This window comes from Lissotriton vulgaris, chromosome 9 (assembly GCF_964263255.1).
Source record: "Lissotriton vulgaris chromosome 9, aLisVul1.2, whole genome shotgun sequence".
In the NCBI taxonomy this organism is placed as follows: domain Eukaryota; kingdom Metazoa; phylum Chordata; class Amphibia; order Caudata; family Salamandridae; genus Lissotriton; species Lissotriton vulgaris.
Genome location: NC_141697.1, coordinates 264,606,716 through 264,634,091, shown reverse-complemented (window position 1 = coordinate 264,634,091; position 27,376 = coordinate 264,606,716). Strand labels below are relative to the sequence as shown.

General features: G+C 47.3%; 1 protein-coding gene across 5 annotated transcripts in view; it reads right to left on the bottom strand.

Moving 5' to 3' along the window:
- The window catches only part of TTLL5 (tubulin tyrosine ligase like 5), a 1,386,223-nt gene that overhangs the window by 582,855 nt on the left and 775,992 nt on the right, over positions 1–27,376 (bottom strand). For all 5 annotated transcript variants that reach the window (XM_086937525.1, XM_086937527.1, XM_086937530.1 and 2 more), the window contains one exon: positions 22,714–22,904. In XM_086937525.1, coding sequence (XP_086793651.1) covers positions 22,714–22,904 — 191 coding nt within the window. The remainder of the gene's footprint in view (positions 1–22,713; positions 22,905–27,376) is intronic.

Sequence of the window (27,376 nt, the reverse complement as noted above, 5' to 3'; positions counted from 1 at the left end):
GCAGCGATATTGCGAGACATTTTCTCAGCCAGGGCGGGTTGTATGCACCTCCTGCTCACGCTACACTTTGTGCTTGGACTTTCGGTTGTTGGGGTCAAGAGGATCCAGGGCGAGATTCTTTGTTTCATCTTGCGGGCATCAACGTTTTGCAGAGCCCCCCTCACACAAACCGCCCCCCAGCATTACTCACCTGGGAGCCACTGGTGCATCCTGGGCTTTGGAGTCCGATGATCATCTCGGACCCTGAACACTATCACCTGAGGACCTTGCTGAGGGGCGGAGCTATCATTTACACCAATCCGGTGCGGAGGGGTGCACTCTATACTGCAGAGCGTGAGGACTCCCGTTTTCACTACCGCAGGCGCTGAAGAGGCCACACCGGCCGAAATGCATCCGCCATTTATTTGCAATAAAGATGTTTTGCCTTGAAAATCCCCGCAGAGGTTCCTGCTCCTTTCTTTGAGAGGAGCCGATTTCTTCACATTGTTCGAGCTTCCCAGAGGCGCAATTCAGGAACCCCCTCTTCACTAGTGGTCTGAAGCTTCTGGACTTTTGCTCCGGCACTGCGTGTTTCTTCAGGTTACTGAATGCTTCCAGACCCGCCGACAGCCCTAGCACCTGCAGCGATATTGCGAGACATTTTCTCAGCCAGGGCGGGTTGTATGCACCTCCTGCTCACGCTACACTTTGTGCTTGGACTTTCGGTTGTTGGGGTCAAGAGGATCCAGGGCGAGATTCTTTGTTTCATCTTGCGGGCATCAACGTTTTGCAGAGCCCCCCTCACACAAACCGCCCCCCAGCATTACTCACCTGGGAGCCACTGGTGCATCCTGGGCTTTGGAGTCCGATGATCATCTCGGACCCTGAACACTATCACCTGAGGACCTTGCTGAGGGGCGGAGCTATCATTTACACCAATCCGGTGCGGAGGGGTGCACTCTATACTGCAGAGCGTGAGGACTCCCGTTTTCACTACCGCAGGCGCTGAAGAGGCCACACCGGCCGAAATGCATCCGCCATTTATTTGCAATAAAGATGTTTTGCCTTGAAAATCCCCGCAGAGGTTCCTGCTCCTTTCTTTGAGAGGAGCCGATTTCTTCATATATATATATATATATATATATATATATATATATATATATATATATATATATTTCCATTCACTTCGCTCGACGCTGCCGCATCCCAGTCATACAGTTTGGACTGGTTTTCAGAACGAACAAGTCAGCCCCGCTTTCTTGTGCCAAACAGTGTTTTATTCCATCAATGTTACAGAATAACACCCAAGCAAATCCGCATGACGCGTTTCGCCTCTAGCCAGAGGCTTGATCACATGATATGTTGCTGAAAATAGATGAGGGTACTTATGGAGCTCATAGACTACAAAGGGGTGGCGCCGAATATCGCTGGCCTGCCCCAATTAACTCTTTAGTGTTCAAAAACTGTTCACATTAATGAGATGGTGTCTATTTGTGTTAAATAATTGGCGCAGTGCCCAATTAACTTCACAACATGATCAGCCTTTGACTGTGCAATATAAGTGCTGTGCAAAAATACGCAATAATAAGTTAACATCCTATATACAATAAAAATTACAGCATATAAGAAAAAACTCAAAAATAGAGGAGAAATGCATATAGAAAAATATATACTCATATTGTTATAAATGTCATTAAATATACATTGTTTACAATAAAAGACAAAGTGTCTACTTTAAGAATAAATAACCCTCAATTTCAGATGATAATCTAGCAGCAAATATAATGTGCAAACTTCAGCAATTTAAATATGATTTCTATCAAGAACAAAACTTGATATAAATCATGCTCAACTCATATAAAAACAGCCATCCTGAAGACATGCTGATGTATATAAAATAGACACCATTCCTTACTAAAAGAAAATAAAAAGATTGTATAAAACAATCTTAACCATCTTAATTCATCTAAGCTCCAAATACCAATACTCACCATGAACCCCAAACATAAGTGCATAAAAGTGCAATATTTAACTTAATCATTCTAATTCTCATGTATTTTTTTAAAAAACATTTCTTAACTCTCAAAGGTGTGGAAGGGAATTATTGATCATTTTTGATCATATTTGATTTTGCAGATTAACACACCATCCTGGATGTAAAAGTTGCTGATCACACATTGTTACGACATTATAATGGGTGTAAAAACGGGGATGAAATTCGTCAGAAGAGTGTGGTCTAAAATCATTAGTCATATATCACATCAGGTATATCCATCAACTCAAGAACTATAGACATGTATATAAGTCTTCACTCGCATTAAGGCCTCGTGGGGCCTTACTGTCCAGTTCGATTATATACCTAGTTTCCAACAGTCAGAGCTTTGCATCTCTATCGCCCCCTCTCTCTTTAGTGGCATTACACAATCAATAGCTAAGTACTGTAGGCCTGATGGATCACTTTTTGTGCAGACCCTCGAAATGACGGGCCACAGGATAAGACTGATCTTTGCCCACAATTGCCCTGATGTGCTGCAGCACCCGCTTATGTACCGGCAAGCGAGTGCTGCCCACATATCGTAACCTGCACGGGCACTGCAGCACATAGACTGCAAAATCAGTCCTACATGACATGCGTTTCTTAATAAGTGTGGGTTTGCTGTTGAAAGGCACAGTGTATTGGGTTTTATTACACCCATTTTTACAGGCTTTACATACAGCGCACTTTTTAAACCCACCTCTGAGGGCGCCCCAGGTGTCAGAAATAGGTTTCTCAAGGAAATTACTGACTAATCTATCTGACATGGATATAGACTTTCTGAATGTGATATTCGGTTTGTTCACCACAAATTCACCAATAATAGGATCCCCTGTTATTAAGTTCCAATTTCTATAGAAGATTCGCCAAATCTCCTTGTGTTGTTTACTGAGAGTTGTAATAACTCTGGGCTTGATAGTTGTTTCTTTGATTAGCGGAACACTGGGTTTATCCTTCACTGCTTATGCTTCTTCCCTTGTAATGGCTAATGATCTGTTGATTGCCCGCTGTATGGTTTTAACAGAGTAGCCTCGGGACAAAAAACGAGCCTTGCTTTCCTCCTGTATTTTATGACACTCACTGTCAGAGCTACATATCCGCCTAATTCGCAGCATTTCCCCGAAGGGAATGCTGCTAATTAGGTGGTGGGGATGCTGACTAGAGGCATGCAGTACGGTATTCCCAGCCGTGAGTTTTCTATGCATTTTAGTGGCTAATCCAGTATCTGTAATGTAAACCTCAGTATCAAGAAACACCGCTGACTTGTTATCTATATGCAAATTTAAGTTGTTTATATATATATATATATATATATATATATATATATATATATATATATATATATATATATATATATATATATATATATATATATATATACCCAACTACAAACACAGAGAGATCTGAGCAATAGTAACATCGGATATTTTGTCAAGTACTTCGAAATGCCAAAAGTGTGGTGTTTAAGACTACATATAAAAAACAAGATTATTTTTCTTTAACTTATTTTAGTACAGCGCAGCAAGTTAGGAATTCCTTCAAAGTAGAAAGAATTTAAACCAAACCACCATAAAGTTACACATCTTTTACATTTATTTCCACGCTGTCATGGTTTTGTCCTTTAAGTACCTTGTGAGAAGAGCTTGCTGCCTGCTCAGACACAGAGGGAATATTGCCACTGCTGTTCATTTGTTCATAAAGTCAGCAGCTTCCACCCCCGCCGATTCCCGGGGGCCTTCAAGGAGGCCTTCAAGGAGGCCTAGTCATTGCAAGTTAACATGAAAGTACAGTATTTATAGGGAGAAAGCTGACTGCAGGCCTCACACGAAGCATTACAAACGAGAACAATGGGGGACTGTCCAGTTGTGAATGGCCTCGGAGTGCCAGCATAGCCTCAGGCCTTCGTTGGGAGGGCCATACATTGTGTGAGCTTGGGCACAAACTGCATCCTAGATAATAAATAAACACTCGCAGGGGAAAGAATGAATATTTATTTACACTAGTGCCGAAGGCATATCACGAGTGATACTTTATCAGTGACAGCTCCTTATCTTCTCTGGCAACTAGCCCCGGGCTAAAAATATCAGCTGGGGGCTGTGCCTGGCTGCAAATGCACAGGGAAACATTAGAAGCGTGCAGTCAGGGATAGGCATGTGCTACAGCACAAACACGGCCTTCTCGGTGCCCTGGGTGTCGTTGTCCGATCTGCAGCAGTGTCAGCGTCGGACCCGGTCGAGGCTGGGCAGGCTCCGGGCGCCAGGAGAGTCGGTGCCAGCTCAGTGGCACTTTTATAGGCTTTAATGAGTGCCGCTGTCGGTGAACTGAATTTAATCGCAGGGTGTGGGCTTCAGACACAAACTGAGGGGAACCCACGGAAATACCCCTCCCCCACCACAGAGAGTGGCAATAGCGTTCAAGTGTTGGCTGGTGAATGGAGGCGGGCAGCTACTCTTGCCATCTCGTGAGACAGATGAGAGATGAACGTCTGCCCCCGCCATTATGCAGCTTGCCCAGTCAGTGTGTGAAGACGGCACCGCGGATTGATGGCTGCGGCGCGAGGGCGAGGCCCCCGCCTGGGTGGTCGACTCCCTGGCAGCCCCCCGAAGCATAGACAGCTCGGTCTTCTCATACACCGCCTGGAGCTGCGCGTCCAGGGCCGGACCACGTCTGCGCCCCAGACCTGACCCACCACGCCAATATAAACCAGCACAAAGCAGGGCCGGTCCAGCGCATTCCTCGCTTCACTATCATCCATTATCAGTCCCTCCGGCGGCCTGCGAGTTATCAAGCGGCCTCCGCCCTCGCTCCCATCACCGGGGACCGCACGCAGGCACACTCCATGCCAAGGCAGGGCGGGAGCCGGGCAGCTGAGAGAGCAGCGCGCGAGAGTCCAGAGAACCGACTTAGGCTAACAAGCATTGGCAAAGCCAACAGGTCTCGCCTATACTAGAGCTATTGGCTTTGACAATGTTTGATTGCCATGTTGTACTCCAGTGTGGCTGCTGGTCAATATGGCTAAATGTTAGTGGTGCAGTGTTGTAGTGTGGAATAGGGGGAGTAGAATGTTGTAGAGTTGAGTAGAATGTTGTAGAGTTGAGCAGAGGTGAGTAGAGTTCAGTGGCAGAGATAGTCGGAGTGAGCAGTGTCCTTGAGTGCAATGTTGTGGAATGGTGTGGCGCAGGGTGAAATAGGGTGGAGTGGGTGAGACTGGAGTAGACTGGGGTGGATTGGATTGGACTGGATGGGTGGGTTAGATTGGAGTGTGGTGGTTTGAAATGGGATAGGGTGGACTGGAGTGGGTGTTTTGGAGTGGGATGGATTGGAGTGGACTGGAGTGGGGTGAGATGGAATGGACCGCAGTGGAATGGAGTGGAGTGAATTGGATTGGCGTTGGTTGGGGTGTATGAGAGTGAAGTAGATTGGATTGCAGTGGGGTTAAATTGATTTCAGTTACGTGGATTGGATGGAGTGGGGTGGATTGGATTGAGGTGGATTTGATTGTGGAGGGGTGGATTGGATTGGGTGGGGTAGAATGGATTTAGCTGGGGTGGGGTGGGGTGTGGTGGGGTAGATGGGACTGGATTTGAGTAGGCTGGGGTGAGGTGGATTGGAGTGGAGCAGATTATTTGGATTGGAGTGGGGCAGACTGGAATGCAGCATATTGTGTTTGTTTGGACCGGGATTGATTGTTTTGGATTGGAGTGGGGAAAATTGGATGGCAGTAGATTAGTTTGGATTGGAGTGGGGTATATTCTGTGGGACAACTACCAGTCACTACCCGAGAGGCTATCATTATCCCATTGTTGAAACCAGGGAAGTCACCCTTTGATAGGACCGCTTATCGCCCGCTGTCCACCGACTATAATATCTTAAGTCAGATATTGGCATCCTGTCTACTAGCTCATATGGTCCATTTGGTGCACGAAGACCAGGCGGGATATATCCCGAAGTGAAACACTGCCCTTAATGTGCGGCGTTTGCTTACCATACTGGAAGCTGATACATATTTTAAGGCGTCCGCTGCCATTTTTTCGGTGGACATCGAAAAAGCTTTCGACAGCTTGGAATGGCCTTATTTGTTCCAGGTTATGCACACTTTTGGTTTAGGCAATGGTTTTGTGGCCTGTACGGCATTGCTGTATCGGTATTCTACGGCTCGGGTCAAAACGGGTGGCTTGATTGCGAAGGCGTGCGAGGTGAGCCGAGGGACACGGCAAGGGTGCCCACTCTCCCCCCTTTTATTTGCCCTGGCCATAGAACTCCTGGCGGCGCAGGCCCGGTCGGGGAGGAGGTATTCGGGTCTTGAGGTGAGTGGTATCACTCACTATATTGCGTTGTATGCTGATGATCTTCTCATGTTTTTGGCAGACACGGATGCTGCCCTCACAGGGGAGCAACGCTTACTCCAAGAGCTTGAGGTTGTGGCAGGACTCAGAGTTAACTGGGCGAAGTTGTGTCTGTTCCCCACGACTCCAATAGATGGGGGCCCCCTTAAACACAGCTGGAGCCCAATGGGAGTATAGTTGCTTGACATACCTGCGGACCCGTATTTATCACACACAGGCTGATTTACTAGAGGACAATGTGGGCAGAGCCATTCGGGCCTTAAGGGCAGCTTGGAGTTTTGGGGGACCTCACCGCTTTAAGTAGCTGGCTGTGTTGATCTTCTTAAAATGGTAGCACTCCCTAAGTTCTTGTACTATTTCCGAACTCTTCCCATTTGGATCCCGGCATCGATTTTTAAACGGTTACAGACGATGGTCAAAAGTTTTCTCTGGGCTGTTCGAAGGCAACGGGTGGCCTTGCAGACTCTTATGTGTCCAAGGGCGGAAGGGGGATTAGCGGTACATGATTTTGAGACCTACTATTTGGCGGCTCGGCTGCAATGGCTTACCCAGGCAGTGGCGCAGGAATATCGAGGTGTGGGTGAGGGGGAAGGTGGCCGGGTAACTGGGCAGATATTGGCTCATATTATTTCACAGCAACCACAGCGGCTCAAAACACTTACTACGGAACTGAGAACGTTCCGGCTTTGTTGGAATAGGACTCAGAGGAGAGCACAGATTGCATGTCCCTACGCGCCTGAGATCCCTTTGACCCTGTGTATGGCACTACCAAACGGGGGAAACTGGACGGCGCTGATTGATTGGGAGGAGAGGGGACTACTGGCAGTAGGGGACTTGTAGAAAGATAATACCCTGTTGCCATTCGATACATTGCGTGATCGGTACAATCTACCCCGTGGAAACTATCTGCTTCATTCGGCTCTGGTCTCGGCAATTCAAAAGTGCTGGAGAGAGGGGCTCTCTGAACCCCAGACCTCCATGGCTTGCCAGTATGTGATATTAGCGGCGGCAACCATTAATGCAGTTACCTGCTTATATCGATGAATGACCCACGAGCGACTGACTCCGTTGTTGGAGCTCAAGCAGAAATGGGAGGAGGACTTGGGCGTTGAAATCCCTGAGAAGGTGTGGGCCAAGCTGGTTAAACGGGCATAGAAAAGCTCTAGGAATGCCGGTTTTCAGCTGGTACACTTTTTTATTTTACATAGGGCGTATCGTACCCCAGCGAAGATTAATCACTACTTTAACATGACCACAGCTCTCTGCCTGCGATGCCGCATGGAATATGCCAGCTTTCGCCACATGATGTGTGATTGTCCCCAGCTGGGAACATATTGGGAGGAGGTAGTGGTGTTATTAAGCCAAATATAGGCACTTGCTTGCTGCACTGGTTCCCCCACACCTCCAAGAACAAGATAACTAGCAAGTTCTTGGATCTAGGCCTCCTCTTAGTCAAAAGAGATATTACAGCGCATTGGAAGAGCAAGAAGGGACTGAGCTCTCGGAGATGGAGAGCTGATTTTATTAAGTGGGCGGACTGTGAGGGCATTATTAGACTACAACATGCTAGACGCGTGAGCAGTGAAAAAGCCTTGGAGGCCACAAGAGCATGGGAAGCATTGGTAGTCTTGTTAAAACTTCGGAGGCTGACCCGGAGGTGAAGTCTTCGACTAGCGATCTAGCGGTCTTGTCCTGATGGAGTTTGATCCCACATCTGATTAATTGACCATGCCATATCCCCGTATGTATTTAGTTTTATGGCTGTAGATTTTTTTTTATAAGTACTGTATGATACCTGTATAACAAGCTGCTGCACTACACCCTCTAGGTTGATAGAATCCTGACTTGTGTGCCATGTTGGGGGGAAAGCTATCCCTGGCTACAAACAAGTTGGAGCCTCTCTCACCGACTCTACTGTGTTAGGCCATCTTCAAAGGCCATTCTATGAGATAGGAGTGATTCATAGTTTAGTCTGGTAATAAATCTTTTGGAATTTGCAGGGGTGTGACCTGAGAACTGAAATGCCTGATATAACTCCTTGGCTTATGATTCACAAATATACATTTTATATTTAATGCAGATATGTGCCAATTAATTTTTTATTAAGATACGAGTATGTATCGGCCAAGAATAGGATGCGCCTATCTCTAGAGCCGGAGAACAGAAAGTAGTCCCAATGGAAGTACTGTTGTTTCTGGAAAGCCTACTTACTACTGCTCATGGAGAGGGGAGTGGGTAGCCTGAGCATTGGACCCAGTCATCTTAGTTTTACATATTGGGGAGTTAGCCAAACTACAGTTTTATCTTACTTTGTGGAATCTTCCAGTAGGTCTGTTAGCCTCTCTGCTATCTACACAAGATTACTGTTCATGGGCAGCTAGGGAAGTGAAGAGCCTTGCTAGCCCACACAAGGACATCCCTTGCAAACTATAGCAGGAAGATCCACATAGGCGAGGCTTGCCAGTGTCTCGCCTATGCAGTTTTATTCTCAGTGGGCAAGCACTGAGAATAAAACCTAAAAGGTTATTGCTCATCACCACCTTTAATTGACGAAAATTTGTTTTAAATCTCTGCCAATCTCGAATGATGGAGATGTTTTCATTACACACCACACTGTGTGTAACCCTGCAGGGAAGGTTTCTTTAGCAATACCACTCCAATGCTGGCCGAGGTCACCTAAGTACTTATAATGTGTGACAGGATCCTATCTTAATGAGAGCCTGTGCATGACTTTTACTTACTACTCTGATGACGAGTTTCTCTATTATCACACAAACGTGTTAGTGAAACGATTAAAGAATATCATTTACATCACTGAGATATATTTTATATCAACACGACTATTTTTTAGCCTTTACATTATGAACTATTCAAGATAAAAAGGTTTTGCCTATTTTTGTTCTCTTAACTTGTATTTAAGTCACTGACGTGGTTGTGGTAATTTGATAATATATTGTATTAGATTTAATGTAACCTTTGACTTGAAATGAATTTCAATCGTCCGTTTCTTTAGCAGTTGCACCTCTGGCAGAAATTAATCTAGTGTTCAGATTAAAATCAGCTTAAATTCCCTCACTTTTCTAGGACGACCAGTCTTGTCTCAGTTTGATAATGAGTTATTGTGGGGCATCTGGCACACAGGAGTACGCATAACAACTTCTCTCTAGCAAGTGATTTCATCACTAGGGTTAATGCCCTGGACCAAACACTCCCAGTTGTGACATGGTGCCAGGTTTCAAATAGTCACTGGATAAAAAGACAATGAAGGCAAATGACAAAGTCCTATACAGAAGGTATCATGTGCCAATAGTAGCTTGTGTCAAAGTGTTACCTTCTCTGTTTTTACGATCATTGTCTTGTGGAACTAGATCATGACTTAGAAGAGCGTTGAAGCAAAAATCCTAGATTAACCTTACAACTCAAGTTGGGAAACTCTTTAGGTCCAAAAGGCTAAGGAACTCCACTGCCACAGAGGTACTACCCCACAACTCTTCCTCATCCTCCTCCTTGTTCCCCATAACCTGAATATTTTCACTAGTTGGGTTCTGATCTAGAAACCACTGCCAGCCTAAATATCCTTCCGTTCACCACCCAAGCAAGTAAAATCACTGTCAAGTATGGGTGACCCTTGGTTGGAGCCAGTGCTGTTTGACATGCTAGAGAGTGCAGCTATTTCCTATACCACAAATGGAGAGGTCTAGCAGCAACACCCAATGTAAATCCAGTTTTTTCACACCAGTAGTTACCCATTTTCCAAGGTGGGAAGGAGGTAGGAGAGGAGAAGGGAGAGATTGGTAGAAAGAGAGGGTGTGCATTCTTATATCATTATCCCCATTATATTACTCTTGACTATAGTTGGACATTCCTAGATCACTACTCCATTATTATGATATTTTTTGTTTTATTTGTTTAGACGGTTGGACACAACTTACCTTCAAATAACAACAACCATATTTACTTGGCTCAACCTACCATGAGGCTCCGTCACAATTTGATAATCATCAACAACTGGCCTCTACACAAACTCATCTTTGGTACGACTCATCAAGTTACCCTCTGTGAGTACTAGTCTACTTTATTAATCCTAAGGTTTTTTTTCTTTCTTTTTTTTTGTTTTTTTACAATACTTACATTCTTATAAAACAGCCAGTTTCTACTTTTAACTCATCAACACTTTTCACTCTCGCATTGTGCTTTGGCGTCATACTATGGATTATCAGCACTTCACATTTCTAATTTGATCTGTATAGGCCATAAATAGAATTTTCGGTGTCGCTATTCTCCACCCTATATTTGCACGATTAATGCGTCCCTTTCCCCCCCCCCAGCTATGTCACACTGGAATTTCAATACTACTATTGTATCTAGCTGGTGACTCCCCCTTTTTAGGTCGAGCGACCTATCTCAATGCACATGCGCATTGAGCGGGAGCGAAGATATATAGGGACTTAAATAAGCTTTACCTAGACTGGGCGATTTGGTGCTGTGCCCGTGGCTTTTAGGTCAATGCGCAAGCGCATTGACCTAAAATGCGCGTGCACATCACCAAATCGCCGTCTGTTCCCTCAGCCGCACTCCTCCCACACCTTTGAAGTGAAGCTTAGCTTCACTTCATAGGCCCCTGCTGCTTAACACCCTCTCCCCACTCCGCCCCCTCCCCTGCCCGCCGTGTCGCATTTCCCCCCCCCCCCCTTCTCTGCCTTCAATCCGTCTTGTTTTTTTTAACCTTTTCCATGTTTTGGTTTTCCGGACTAAAGTGGAATGTTAGAGAAGGTTGACATTTGGTGCTGTGCTACCGCATTTTAAGCTGTTATCAACTTATGTTGATACTCGGATCTGTATGTTACTGCACTTTAAAACCCATAGCTCTGTCATCTTGAATAGTGGCATGAAAGTGACACGGTGAAGCAGTCTGTTATAGTTGATGCTTGTACTTGTGGTTTGCGCAGACCTGTTCTGGTTTCACGCCTTTTCTTTACATTTTTTCCGTGAAATGTATTGTGAAAGACAAAAGGTGTTTATCAACTGTGCCTGGGAGAGCTGCAATCTGACCCTGGCACATCTCGCCACATGCAATTTCCCAGATAGAAAACGCGTTAGGCTGAAATTCAACACTTCTCTTCAACTCCCTCCGTTTGTGTACATGTCTGTGCTGCCGTCTTACGGCTAGAGCAGCCAATTTAAATGGGAACATCAGAACATTTGTTTTTGAGAGATTTCCGGTGCCGAGATTTCACTCACGCCTCCAGGGTCACCAGGTCACGTGCATGTTACCCACCTGTGTGCCACTGCTGGTATTTCAATAATGCCCAACTCTGCTGATACAAGGCTTCTAGACAATATACACAACCACCCCATCCACCACCACCACCACATCCACCACCACCACCGCCACCGCATCCACCACCACATCCACCATCACATCCACCACCACCACCACCACATCCACCATCACCTCCACCACCACCACCACCACCACCACCACCACATCCACCATCACCTCCACATCCACCATCACCTCCACATCCACCATGACATCCACCACATCCACCACCACCACCACCACCACACCCACCACCACTACATCCACCACCACATCCACTACAACCACCACCCCATCCACCACTACCACCACCACCGCATCCACCACCACATCCACCACCACATCCACCATCACATCCACCACCACCATCACATCCACCACCACCACCACATCCACCATCACCTCCACATCCACCATGAAATCCACCACCACCACATCCACCACCACCGCATCTATCACCACCACATCCACCATCACCTCCACATCCACCACCACCACATCCACCACCACCGCATCCACCACCACCACCACACCCACCACCACTACATCCACCACCACATTCACTACAACCACCACCCCATCCACCACTACCACCACCACCGCATCCACCACCGCATCCACCACATCCACTGCATCCACCACCACATCCACCGCATCCACCACCACATCCACCATCACCACCACATCCACCATCACATCCACCACCACCACCACATCCACTATCACCTCCACATCCACCATGACATCCACCGCCACATCCAACACCACATCCACCACCATCACATCCACCACCATCACCACCACATCCACCATCACCACCACCACCACCACACCCACCACCACATCCACCACCACCATATTCCCCAGATCCACCACCACCACATCTATATGTGTGTGGCTCTGTGTGTGTGTAGGTGCAAATGCAATGTTCTTGGATTTTCGTCACAATAAAATACACTGAACATAATCTTCACAAAAGTTATTTACAAACGATTAAGCTTTTGCCATTATAAATTACAATAACTTTTATTTAAGTATTAATTATTTACAAAATTAAAAGCCATTGTTATTTGTAATATCAATACATCTAAGTCACGTAAATACAACACACATTGCATCACAAATGCTATAGGTGTCAAATTTGCAAAAGTTAAAACTATTGACATTGTAACTGACAAAGCTATTAATTTTGCTACTTTCAAAACCAACACATAAATAAAAAAAAGTGTCATTTACAATACCAATAGCTCAAACTTTCCTAATGCGAGACCTATTGCATTTCCAATGCTTGTTTACCACCCCATCTTGGCAAGGAATTCACTTCTGCCCGATACTTCACTCAAAACTAAATTTAGGAAGAACATTCCCACCTTCTTATCTACCTGTATGACACTGACTGGTTGGAGAGCTCATCTCTATGCCATTCCATACTTACTTCATGCTCATTTTTTCAAAATCTTTTCTTTGATCCATTACTTCCTCTACAGTCATAAAAAAGTAATTGTGACAAAACACTTGTCGACTTTAGTCGATGTTTTTCAAAGCCAAATCAACAGAGAATCTTTACAGCTTATTTCACTTCTAAAGACCAGTAACAGTGTTGTCTAACAATGGATGTAAAATTCTTGTGTTGGTAGGCTACTAGTATTAAAATCCCTGACAAACTGTGTTAACAAATTGTTAATCTCCGCAAATGTACTGTCATACTACAAGAAATGTCATCAGACATTAGCTTTATATACAATAAACAGAATCATAAGCACAATCATTAAAACTAAGCCTTGCCAATTCTCAGTACTTTTGTATCACTCACAAACAGACACGCTTGGCGTGCTCCAGACAACTGGTCATATTATAAGTAGTAATGGTCCTACCATGACGCACAAGTTACTACTTGTGTAACGATATATCTGTAAGAGACATTAGTTAGTGATAGATTCCTTACCTTAGAATATCCCCAGGCGTCAGACTGGATCCGTAAATTTTTGCATAGCAGTACCCTTGCGCGTCGGTAGGCGTCATCTGCGGCTCCACGTCCGTCGTCGTGGGCGCCGTGATGACGTCGTCGGAGTACTTAGACGCCGCCTCCGCGTGCTGACATCAGTTCTTAGACACAGCTTTTCCGCGCCAGAAACGCTGAGCCATGCTAAAAACCAACACCGGTGCCAATGAAACTAGAGCCCTGAAAGGGGATTACCTTAACCCTAGATATCGGTTCGCAGAACGGGGAGGATGGGTGGGATCGGTAAGGAATCTATCACTAACTAATGTCTCTTACAGATATATCGTTACACAAGTAGTAACTTGTGCATCTGAAAGAAACACGTTAGTGATAGATTCCTTACCTTAGAATAGATACCCCAGCAATACCAACCCCGGTGGTGGGTTTGCGAACCAATAATCACACCAGTCCTGGAGGACGGAACGGCCAAAGAAGCCATCCCTCCGGACTTGGCTGTCCAGGCAATAATGTCTTGCAAACGTGTGCAGCGAGGCCCACGTAGCTGCCTGGCAAATGTCCTGCAAGGGCACTCCTCGGCCCAGGGCAGTTGTAGTCGCCATGGCCCGAGTGGAATGAGCCCTTAGCCCAACAGGGGGTTCCTTCTTAGCCAAGGAGTAACACGCCTGGATACACAAGATTATCCACTGCGAGATGGTCCGCTTGTGCACCGCCTTTCCCTTCTTAATACCCACGTAACCAACGAAGAGTTGGTCATCCACCCGGAACTGGCGTGTGCGATCCAGATAGTAAGAGAGCGCACGTTTTGGGTCCAGACGGTGGAGCCTCTCTTCCTCTTTCGAGGGATGCGGAGGCGGAAAAAGGTGGGCAAGGTGATGGACTGCCCGATGTGGAAGGCTGTGACTACCTTGGGCAGGAAAGAGGGCCTTGTCCGCAACACAACCTTGTCCGGATGGACCAAAAGGAAAGGAGGTTTAGAGGAAAGAGCCTGGAGCTCACTCACTCTCCTGGCAGAGGTGATGGCAACCAGGGAAGCAGTCTTCAGAGTACGAAGGCGGATAGGACAGTTGTGAATTGGCTCAAAGGGAGCGCACATCAGAAAAGTAAGAACCAGGTTCAAGTCCCACTGAGGCATCACAAAGGAAACAGGTGGAAACATGTGTGTGATGCCCTTCAGAAATCGATTTACAATAGGGGACTTGAACAAAGATGGTTGATCAGGCAACCTTAGGAAGGCTGAAAGGGCAGAAAGGTAGCCCTTGATAGTGCCCAGAGCAGAGCCCTGCTAGGCAAGAGAAAGAAGGAAGAGAAGAACCTCAGAAAGAGGGGCAGAGAAAGGATCCACAGCCTTTGCTGTGCACCATGCCACAAATCTGTTCCACCTGCAGGCGTATACCGACTTCGTGGAGGGACGCCTGGCTGCCAGAATGATGTTACAGACTTCAGGAGGCAAGTCAAATGGCCTCAACTGTCGCCGCTCAATCTCCAAGCATGGAGGTGGAGACTGGACAGGTTCGGGTGTAGGACCGTCCCCTGCTGCTGCGACAGAAGGTCCTCCTGAAGAGGCAGACGAACCAGGGGATCGACTGACATACTGAGTAGCTCGGGATACCAGTACCTTCGTGGCCAGTCTGGAGCCACAAGGATGACTTGTGCCCCGTCGCGCTTGATCTTCTTCAGCACTCTGGGCAGAAGTGGTATAGGCAGAAAGGCGTACAACAGACCGCAACTCCACTCGCGACGAAAAGCGTCTCCGAGCGAGTGCCGCATTGGAAATTCCAACGCGCAGAACTGATGACATTGCGCGTTCTCTTCTGTGGCGAATAGATCTAGCCAAGGATCTCCCCACTGCAGAAAGAGACCTTGCGCCACGTCCGAGTTCAGACGCCATTCGTGATCCGTCATGCACCTGCGGCTGAGTTCGTCCGCCCTGGCGTTCAGAGAACCTGCCAGGTGTTGCACCATCAGGGTGACTCCCTGATGTTCCAGCCACTGCCAGAGGCGCAGAGCCTCCTGGTAGAGGGTCCACGACCCCACCCCGCCCTGTTTGTTGCAGTAAATGTAAATGTACATGTATTTATATAGCGCAAATCACTGACCGAGGTCGGTATCTAAGCGCTTGCTTAGGGAACCCGTCCTGGTATTCCCCTGTGAGATAACCCCGGCAGGGTATCCACAAGGTGAAAGCCAGGCATCCGGCCGCGAGGGGCCGTTGTGGAGATTAAGCAAGCTATTGCCCATAGTCGCAGAGTGTGAACCCGTGAGTCGAGAAGGCACCGGAGCGAGAATGATCGAGTCGGTGGAATTTTTGAGACCAAGACCCGCCGAGGCGGGGAATTGAACCCTGGTCCAGGGCCGATCTCAGCTTCCGGGTCTGCCGCCTATAACCCCTGAGCCACACTTCTCCACTGCAGTACCACATGGCGGTGGTGTTGTCCGTGAGCACCTGCACTACACTCCCCCGGACAGAGGGGAGGAATGCCTTCAGTGCTAGACGAATCGCCCGCAGCTCGAAAAGGTTGATATGGAGCCGGGACTCCGCCTCTCCCATGTGGCCCTGGAGGGATGCGTCCGTCACAACCACGTGCTCCGGTTGGGGAAGGGAGAGGGATCTGCCGCTGACCTAATCGCGGTCCTTGAGCCACCACTGCAGCTGTCTCACAGTGCCCTCTGAGATCAGGACATGGTCGGACAGTTTGCCCTGATGCTGGGCCCTCAGAAACTTCAGGTCCCACTGCAGAGCCCGCATCCGCCACCGGGCGTAATGCACCAGAAGGATGCAGGAGGCCATCAGCCCCAGAAGCTGCAGCGTCAACCTGACTAAGACCCGGGATAAAGGCTGAAAGATCGGAATCAGAGCCTGAATATCCCGAACCCGCTGTTCGGGTGGATAAACCCGAAACTGCGCCGAGTCCAGAACCGCTCCGATGAAGAGGATCTTCTGAGAGGGACACAGGTGTGATTTCGGCACGTTGATGGAGAACCCCAGCAGATGCAGGAGATCGGCCGTAGTCTGGAGGTGGCTGACAACAGTCTGGGGCGAGCCCGCCTTCAACAACCAGTCCTTCGAGGTGGGGAAAGACTGAAACCCCTGACCTGCGCAGATGGGCTGCGACCACCGCCATCACTTTGGTGAACACCCGTGGGGCGCTGGTAAGGCCGAAGGGGAGCATGGTAAACTGAAAGTGCTTGTGGCCTACCGTGAACCGCAGGTAACGCCGGTGGGCCGGCAGGACGGGGATGTGAAAATAAGCGTCCTGCAAGTCCAACGCTACCATCCAGTCTCCAGGGTCTAGGGCAGCTAAGACCTGAGCCAACGTCAACATCTTGAACTTCTCCTTCCGGAGGAATTCGTTGACGTTCCGTAGGTCCAAGATAGGGCGTAGGCCCCCTTTGCCCTTCTTGGGTACCAGAAAGTAGTGGGAGTAACAACCACACCCTACTTCTGGCCCAGGAACGTGCTTGATGGCCCCCTTGGCCAAGAGGGCCGTAACTTCCTCCCGCAGAAGTGTCAAGTGATCCCCGGACACGCGCTGGCACTGCGGTGGCATGGCCGGAGAGGACGTCTCAAAGGGGAGGGAGTAGCCCCTTCGGACGATTTGCAGCACCCACCTGTCCGATGTGACAGTGCGCCAGTGGTGGAGGTGATGGCGAACCCTGCCCCCCACTGGCGTCACATGGGCCTGAAAGCACGGAGTAGTAAGGTTTCGAGGCGGATGCTGCAGGGGTAGGTGTGGACTGGCCTCGCCGTGGACCCCGACCACCGCCACAGCGGTTTCCACGTCCGCCACCACGTTGGATATTAGGCTGCGGTGCGTGGCTGGCGGCACGTGTGGGGGCACCCCTTCCTTGGCCACGAAAGGAGCGAAAGGCAGCCATTTGCTGGCGCGGGGCCGAGAGGCCCAAGGACTTGGCCGTAGCCCTGGAGTCCTTAAAGCGCTCAAGCACATGGTCTGCCTTGTCGCCAAAGAGGCGACGGCCATCGAACGGCATGTCCATAAGTGTGTTTTGGACATCGGCCGAGAAATTGGCGGACCTCAATCAGGCGTGACGGCGAATCGCCACCGTCGTTGACATCGCTCTGCCCAGAGAGTCGGTAGTGTCCAGCCCACACTGGATAGAATACCGTGCTGCATCCCGGCCTTCCACCAGGGCTTGGCCGAGTCTAGCCCGTACCTCCAACGGGCAGTGTGGCAGCACGTCCGCGACCGTGTCCCACAAAGAGTGGGTGTAGCGGCCCAAGAGGCACGCGGTATTAACGGACCGCAATCCCAAACTTAGGGAGGAGAATATCTTCTTCCTGTAATTCTCGTACCTCTTAGATTCCCGGTTGGGGGGAGCCGACAGGAATGCGGTTTGGGAATTGGAGGCCTGGATAACCAGGCTCTCAGGGGTGGGATGGGTAGACAGAAAGCAAGGGTCACCCGGAGCCGGGCGGTGGCGTCTGGCCATGTTCCTATCCACAGGCTGTCCTGTGGCGGGCCTGGACCAAGTGCCCAAAAGAACGTCTGACAAGGCCTCATTAAACAGCAGCAGAGGTTCGGCCGAGCTTGACTGCGGTTTAAGGACCTCAGTGAGGAGGTTAGTCCTCACGGCCGTGACGGGGAGCTCAAGGCCCAGGGCCTTGGTCGCCCTCATCAGCACCACGCTATAAGCAGCCCCCTCCTCCGTAGCCACGCTAGGAGGGGAGACAAAGCCAGTGTCGGGCGAAGTGTACAGCCCACTGGCCTCCCCAAGCTCTCCTGTCCAGTCCACAGAAGACTGACACTCCAGTGCCAGAGGGTCCTCAGACCCCTCCCAATCCTCCTCATCACCCACAGCCTGGTACTCAGGCTCAAAAGATGGGGCCAGGTCATTGAAATAAAAATCTCCCAGCGGCATCGAGAGCGGCACTGAGGGGCGCCGCTCCGGCGCCGGACCCGAAACGAGGACATGACCAGGGACGACGTCGGCGAGGTCGTTAAGTCGACCGGCGACGACCCGGATCCGGACCCAGTAGGGCCCTGCGGCGTCGGGATCGAAGTCGCCGAGGCCGAAGACCCGGACGGCGCCGGTGCCGAAGCACCCGGCCCGCGTGGGGACCCAGTCGGAACCGCTTGGCCCGAAGGCGCCGCGGAACCCGACAGAGGAGCGAGTGACCTCATGGACATGAGAAAGTCAGCAACCTCCCCCGGTTTCACGTCCTGCCCAGGGACCGGCGGTGTGGGGCAAGCTGCGACACCTACGGCTCCAGAACCCGCGCGAGCGTCGGGGGGAGTCAGAAGAGCGATTGTGCCTCTTCGACTTCTTGTGCCTCTTACCTGAGGACTTCGAGCCCGAAGACCGATGACGACTCCCGGAACTGTGGGGGCTCCAGCCCCGCGACTGGTCGCTCGACCTCCTTTCGGACCGGGACTTTGAGCGGCGCGAGGCAGACTGCCGAAGCTCGAGTCGCTTATGGGACCTCTCCCGTCTAGCCTTAGACGTCAGGGCCCGGCAGTCGGAGTAGGACTTGTCGTCGTGGTCCAGGCCCAAACAGTGCAGGCACCGGCGATGGGGGTCGGTAACCGACATCAGTCGGTTGCAGCCAGCGCAGGGCTTGAACCCGGGCATCCCTACCGGCACCGTCGGAGTCAAAAAGGATCTCAAAAGGTTAGCCAAAAAGTGACTTGGGTACAACTATTCCCAGATCTGCGCTAGCTGGCGCGGAAAAATGAAGAACTGACGTCAGCACGCGGAAGCGGTGTCTAAGTACTCTGACGACGTCATCACGACGCCCAGGACGCCGACGACGGACGCGGAGCCGCAGATGACGCCTACCGACGTGCAAGGGTACTGCTACGCAAAAATTTCCGGATCCAGTCTGACGCCTGGGGATATTCTAAGGTAAGGAATCTATCACTAACGTGTCTCTTTCAGATTCCTATTACATTTTTGGGTAGTGAAGGTGTAGTCTGTTGTAGGACCCGTTTACTTCATACATCTTCTAGCAAACATACAAAGTCGCTTTGTTTGGGGAGGTGCTGTTAATACGAGCCACTGCTACCAGAGTAATAGTTGAGGTATGTGCTAAGAGGCTAAGAAGTAAGTTCCAGTGAAGGGGACCAAGATAATAAAAGTAGTGAAACCTAAATCCAGTGCAGGGTGGTTTGGGTGAGACTAAATGTTTAGATGGACCAATTTTAATCTGAAAGTGGAAGTATGGTGTGTGAAGGAGTCAAAAAAGTATAGACTTTAATTCTGATTAACAACTAGTAAAATGTCTGATTTCTGGGAGAGGGTGAGCTGGGGTGGTGCAACAGGATGAGCTAGAAGTATGCTTCGGACATTGTACAAGGCTCTAGTAGTGAGGTTGAAGACCTTGTGAAATGGGGAGAATTAATACTAATTCTAATTTAGGACCACTAGTAAACTAGTCTGGTGACATAACTTACATAACTTACCAAAAACCAGAGAGTTGACCAGTGCTTTGGCTATGTGGAAAGAAATAAATGGTAAGATCTTTCTTATATTTAGCGCCTACTATAATGTTGCATTTGCCATGGTAGTGAGAAAAAATTCCATGCACAAAGAGGGACTTAACAGGAAATGAGCAGGACATGTTTGTGTCATCTTTGATTAGATGATAAAGAAACCCAAATTAGGACACTTTGTGTTGGTGAGTGAGATGGTAAAGAGAGAAAAATGAAGAGGGTTAAAGGCCCACTCTGAAGGAAACAGACAGGTAGGAAAGTAGGTAAGAATAACTTGGTGTTCTAAACTATTGAGAAACAGAGATCAGAGATCAAAGGAAAAATAGTTTAGGACAAACTGGTAATGCACAGGTTACTAAGGAAGGAAAGGACAGTGGGACAATCCAGAGAATCAAGTGTGATAGATAAATCAAGTTATATGAGGAATGATGAGAGGTGTTTGTAATGGTTAAATGACAGAGTGGTGTTTGTTGACTGGAGGAAAATTAATCAGGTCATAAAGGGGAAGATGTAAGGTAATGTGGTGGAAGAAATGTAATTCCAGTATTTTGGAGAAAAAGTTAAGCTGGGATATAGTGTAGTAGTCAGAAGGTTGCTTTGCTTGTAGAAGCATTACCACTGAGAATATAACGCATGCCAAGTATGAGCTGTATAAAAACAGTCGTAACATTGCTATATTAGACCAAGAAGAACTTTATGATGGACAGAAGAGGGTTCATTGTTTGTGGACTGAATGAAACAGAGTACAGGACAGGTTTGCAGAACTGATTACTAGTACAAGCTCTGTTCGTAGTGAGGTAAGTATCTTTTTGGGTAGTAATTTTAGAACTGAAATAGGATGTGCATATGACAGATGTGCAAGGCGGAAAGAGTAGATTTATTCTTTGTGCAGTCATTATGGGTTAGAAAAATTAAAGTCTTAAGCATTGGAAATGATATTACACCCATGGTTTGTATGCATGCCTACAGATTTTTGTTGATCTTATATTTGACGTTTTTGCTGAAGGCATTCTTGTATGTTGGTTTTCAAAGCCCAAATATCAGATAAAATACAGGGATATTGCTATGGGCAAATAGGGGAAGCAAGCTGGGCTGAAGACGGCTGGAATGCCAGAAACCGGTCCTCGGAAGCTTGTTTCAGGTCCAGGGAAGGCATGGCTTGGCAGATCGGGCTGGACTGTTCCCATGAGGCACAGGGTCATACTGATTTGCATATAGCCATGTCTGAACTGGGGTGGCAGAGTGGGCTAAAGAACGGTGATGGATTAAACCCAGATCTTTTGACTGGGTGTGAGTGTTTGATTGGTTCAGAAGCTCCGTCCACTACCACCCCCTTTTGTACCGCTTTTGGCCGCCATAAGTGTGGCAGGGTATGCTCAGACGTGAGTCCCTTGCTCACTTTGCCACTGGATTCAAGCAAGCTGGGCTGAAGACGGCTGGAATGCCAGAAACCGGTCCTCGGAAGCTTGTTTCAGGTCCAGGGAAGGCATGGCTTGGCAGTTCGGGCTGGACTGTTCCCATGAGGCACAGGGTCAGACTGATTTGCATATAGCCATGTCTGAACTGGGGTGGCAGAGTGGGCTAAAGAACGGTGATGGATTAAACCCAGATCTTTTGACTGGGTGTGAGTGTTTGATTTGTTCAGATGCTCCGTCCATTACCACCCCCTTTTGTACCGCAAATAGGGGACAAACCATGAAGGGGATAGTGTGAATAAAAACACGTATCAATTTAATGATGTAGTTTGCTGCAGAGGTATGCAATACGGTTGGAGGGAATCAAGCGAGTGCTTCCCTTTAATTAGAGTGGTAGCATTGACGGGAAAAAGAGCAGGAGGAATATGGGCAAGAATATGCAAGATGGTTTGGTCAGAGCAAGAGGATCAAATATGTTAAGTGAGGATATCAGCATACGGGATGTTAACATCCTTTGTTCCTTTCTTTGTGCATTGCTGAGTAGTTTGAGATCAGCTGTGAGAACAACCTTTAGCCAGCAGAGCTGATAGAACAACATTTTATCCAGTACGATCAACTATTTATACTAAAGTAACTATATCTCATTACCTAAATATAATCATCACCTGTTTCGCACTAATTCTCTACAATGTTATTGTCAATTAGCACAACTACTGAGCAAATAAGGCATTTCAGTGCATATTGTTAGTCCATAAAATTTAGAAATAAAGAATCCCTTTGCTCTCCTCTGAGCTTCACCCGCACATATTTTCCTCCTATAATATTCTGTCAAAAGAGCAGTAATTCAATATGTCATTCGACAGAGTCCCCACCCTCACGTGTTCTACCCACAAAAGACATCCTGTCTACTCTGCTCTTTCCGCAAACTTCATCGCCCTGCTCTCTGTCTGTGGGAGCGCTCCAATATATGCTCTGCCAAGCTTTTTCTGACCACAAGAGATCTCCAAAGCTCTGTTCACACCAAAGTCTCTACCGATACTCCACTCAAGAGAGGCTCCCGCTCTCTTGATAAGTGGTCTGCCAAAACATCACTACTGCCCAATGCTCTTTGCCAACACAAAATCCTTCCTCTCGCTAGATAACCACAGCTATACTGACCAAGGTAATTCCCAGGACACGCAATGAGCAGCTGGAAATACAAACCTGCTGAGTGAGAAGGCCCAGGTGACTGGAGGCGGAGTACTGCCGGTTTGCCTGCTTCTCCACCAGTCGTTGCAAGGCGGTGGCCACAGCATGATGGTTGGATGCAGAACTCTGAGGGATGCTGTCCTCTCGATCCTTCAATCCCCCTACTGTCGCTGAGCGATGGCGAATGGGACTCTGCTGGCAATTGACTGTGAATAAGAAGGAACTTAATTAATGAGTTGTATACTACATTAGAGTTATGCCCCATGGAAGTAAGGGTGTTGCATGCTTCCCACGGCATCCATGATTGCTGCAGCTGCAGTCAGTCTGCAATATGCATCTCACGTTATACATCACCTTCAATATGCCACGGACAGAGTCTGTAGTTACCTGCTACTCTACTTTCACCATATTTTGCAGGTAACAAACTGCACACTATCCATGGATTTCAATCTATGGTAACAGTGGGATGGATAATACCCAGGAAGTGTACTCCACAACAGCGGTCAGTGTGCATCGTACAACTCATAACATCTGCTCCAAGGCTACAGCTGGTGTGTAATATGCTATCGTAGCTACAGTGTGCAACATTTTATCCTTCATTGCAGCTCTATTTAAACAGTGAATGCCTATTCATGCAGTCTGTCACTGTGGTTAAAATGAGCGGGCTGCACACACAATGCTTACAGCAGTGCTCATGACTAATGTCTACACACCTGAAATCAGAAGGCTGTGCCTTACTTGGACCTCCTGCATCCATAGCTGAAGTCCGTGGGCTGCACACACTGTTCACGGTTTCTGTGCGCCTTGGCTGCAGTTAGTGGGCTTTATCAAAGATGGGATCAGCAACCCACTGGGATCCAAATCATCAGGAACCAAATGGAAAGGGACCTCGGAATCACCAGGATTAGGGTGAATAGGTTGGAGCAAACGTCTACAGGAACTCATGGCCCCCAGTATCTTTAGGGCAATTAAAAAGCCATCATAGAATGAATGAAATGCAGAAAGAACAGGTCTTGGAATTAGAAAAGGATTTTAAATGAAACTGCTGCTAAAACAGTCTTGTTTAAGTTCATTAGAAATATTGATCAAACAGGACACACCTTCTTAAAAGACCATTCGAACCTTAAGCCTGGTGTTTGAATGCAAATGGATTTTAAAAAATAATAAACCTTAAAAATGTTTTTCAAGAATTCTGCTTTGTCAAACACCAGTTTCTCATCTCACTTTGTGGGGACTGGAGTCGGTGTCGAAGGGGATCACTCAATAGGACTAACGTTGCAGGAACCAAAGAGGCAACAAACAACAGTTTATTAGTGTTTCATTGGTTTCTACTCTCATTCATAGATGAAGATGAAAGGAGTCACGGCCATAGGGAAAAGGAATAGGCAATTTCTGGAGCTAAGCCACTCATGAGTCTTTGGAAATAAGTCACTCAAGAGTCAGGCCAAAGTGTGACACTACAGGAGGCCAGGGGCAGAATCATGTGATTCCCCAATATTTTACAGCCCAAGTCAAAGACCTGTCAAGTGGTTTAATCTGTAACAGCCAACACTCCCTCACTGGGCACACATTATGATGCGAGTAAAAGTTGATCAGACTTCAGGCACGGCAGAGAAACCTAGTGAAGGAATTGGAAAAAAGAAGGGAGACTCTGGAGTGCCTTTAATGCAATGGCGGACATCAGATCATGGGTAGATTGTGCGGCCACAAAGACAAGTCCAGAAAAAGCTTCAGAACTCAAAAATATCCCACCAATCCCATAAGAAAAAAGAAGCAAGAAGAGACCGGTGTCCCATCTGCTATAAAAGAGGATCAAACATCATAATGATTGTGAAGGAACTATGAGTAGCATGCTGTGATAATGCTAACATTTTTCCTTACAATTCTAGGTGGCGGCAGATGCAGCCATTCAATATGGATACTGAAAAGAATAGAAGGTGTATATGTTTTTACCAGTACCATAATCAAACAAAGAGTAAAGGTACAGTACCCACACTCTTAGCAGAAGGGAAGGCAAAGATTACACTGGCCCTGTGACATAGTCCATGTGACGAAAGCTGGGATCAAAAGCCCTGAAGAAATTGGACAGATAATCCCTAAATACCTAAAAACCATGCAGTACGCCTTAAGAGTTATATCCAATAAACAACTTTTATTTAAATCCTGTACCTGTATAGAGCGGCAGAAAGAAATGTTGTTAATGTTGCTAGAGCTGATCAACCTAAGGCTAAATTCCACCAACTTCAAATCACAGCCTTGTGTATGAAGGTACAGAGCCTGGGAACGATGATGGAACCACACCTCGTCAAGCTTCTAGCAGCGCAGTATCTTGTCTATTGTAAGTAAAATTACACCTGATCTCCGAGTACTAGTCTATCAGAGGACGTCCACTCCCAGACCTTGAGGGACCGACACTGTTAATGTAATACAGTAAATTACCGATTACTCTATACAAGCAGACCGCTTTCGTCAAAATTAATCTAAGTGTGTCAAACCGAATTTGGTTTGGTCCTTGCTGAACAAATACAGGAAGGAAATAATCAATGATTTCCATGGCTTTTCACCTTTTCTGCTGATTTCTTCAACCACAATGTGATCAGACATTTTCAAAAGATGTCAAGGCTCCAACAATGTTTCAGTGTAATGTTTTCAAGGAAAGATACTGGTTATCTTGACAAGTGTCAGTCTAGAGTTTTACAAGAGTATTCTTATCCATTTATCTCCGATATTTAGCTAACAGCTGCATCATTTATTATTCGATTTGTAGAGCCAGGGCCATAGGAGCAGGTTTTCAGAGAACACGTTTGTGTTTGCCACTGACAGGGCTGAATGTGTAACCTCACACCCTTCCTACTTTTTGGATAGGAGGATCAAATGAGCGAGTATTAACTTAGCGGAGACTAGAAGAGCTAACTCCCCTGAAGAGTGCAGCATCGGATATTTCACACCATGTCCACAACTCCTGCTCTGCCAAGAACCTAATGGCGGTCTTTCACTGTGGACCAGCCAAACTGGATCTCTGTGATGTGCAGCAGATCAAATTGATTCTCCCTGACCTTTACACCTCACAAAATTGTACCTGCACTTCACAAAAGTAGCAAACTAATCTTGCAAACTTTTTTTGCATCTTCATTTGCTCTGTTAGGTCAGAGAGGTAATATTCATCTTAGAATTGCATTCTTCTCTCAAGAAACCTTTTGTTAGGCAAAGGCAGGAGTTTTGAATAAGAGGTTACAATCTAGGGAAGTGATGGCACCGTTTAGATTACATCTTACCATCCTCCTCCTTTCACAGATAAATGATCCTGTTAGGAAGAGTCCTGATTTTTGTACCAGAGCTGAATTTGCACCAAGCGTAGGAACCAATTTTCCCATAACATTCCAGGGTTTGAGGTATAATCTTAAAATCTCCTAGGTCAGTCATTACACACTCTGCACAACAGTCTTTCCCTTTTAATTTCATAGACTACAGAAGAAGATCACCTGCTTCAAAAAAGCCCCCATTCTGAACCTTTCTGAGCTATCATTCAGCAACACTAGAATGAGAACCACCAGTTTGCCTGTGTTGCTATTAGTCCTTGTTTAAAGAGATATGAGTAAACATTTCTTAGACACAGAAGTCTAATATCACGACAATGCTTTTGGGCAATGCAGAGTCAGGGTGAACAGGTTGTGCCAGTCAGAATTATAGGCAATACATGAGTGACCCTTTCTGTCGATGTTTGAAGTCCAGTGAGAGTTCAACTTAGATGATGCCTATGCATTCTTCATACAGCACTTTCTATCAGATGGAGGTCTTATCTTGAAACCACTCTGGAGCAATATCCACCTCTATTGGCACCTAGTGACTGGGTGAGCACTGCCTTAGTACAAGCACCAGTGGTCTTGGGCAGGACGTGTGATATTAACACCTTAAACCACGCACTGTCACAATGGTGAGGCAAACCTGAGGTACGACCAATGTTTTTTATAGAAAGGATTGTAAAAATATGCATCCTGAAGAAACATAGATGCCAGTCAATTCCTTACGAGCAGCACCTCCAGAATCTATGCCAGAGTTACAATGTGAAACATGCAAAAAGGCAAATTTGTTCAGAAGGCACAGGTTTAGGGTAATCTAAATGCTCCAGGTCAAACGGGGCACAATGAAGAACTTTCAGTAGAGTCCAGGTATTTCTCTTAATCTAGCACCAGCTCATTAGCTCCCAGAAGTAGAATCTTTTGCAACTCTTATAGAATTACTAGAGATGACTTGTGATATATAGAAGGGGAGGTGGTGGGAACAGGACGGATGTTCATGGAAAGACCATTAAATATATTTTTCTCTATCAGCCACGTGTAATGGAAAAATCACAGGTTTTGAAATAAAGAACAAGTTACTTACCTTCGGTAACGCATTATCTGGTGAAGACTATCTAGTTGCAGATTCATTACCTTTGAATTTGGTTGGATCCGGAAACTTTTGCTTGGGCAATGCCCCTTGCGTGTGCCGTCGTGTGGCTCCATTGGGCTCCGCGTGACATAGTCGGTGTTGTTAGCGTTGGTTATGACGTTGGAGGTCACCTATCTAGGCGCAACCCAGTAACGCGGACATCAGTACTTTTTATTGTTTCCTCGCCAGAAACGCAGAGTGACGAGGTAACTAATGAAAACGTGTGCAAAACTAGGCCCCTGAAAAG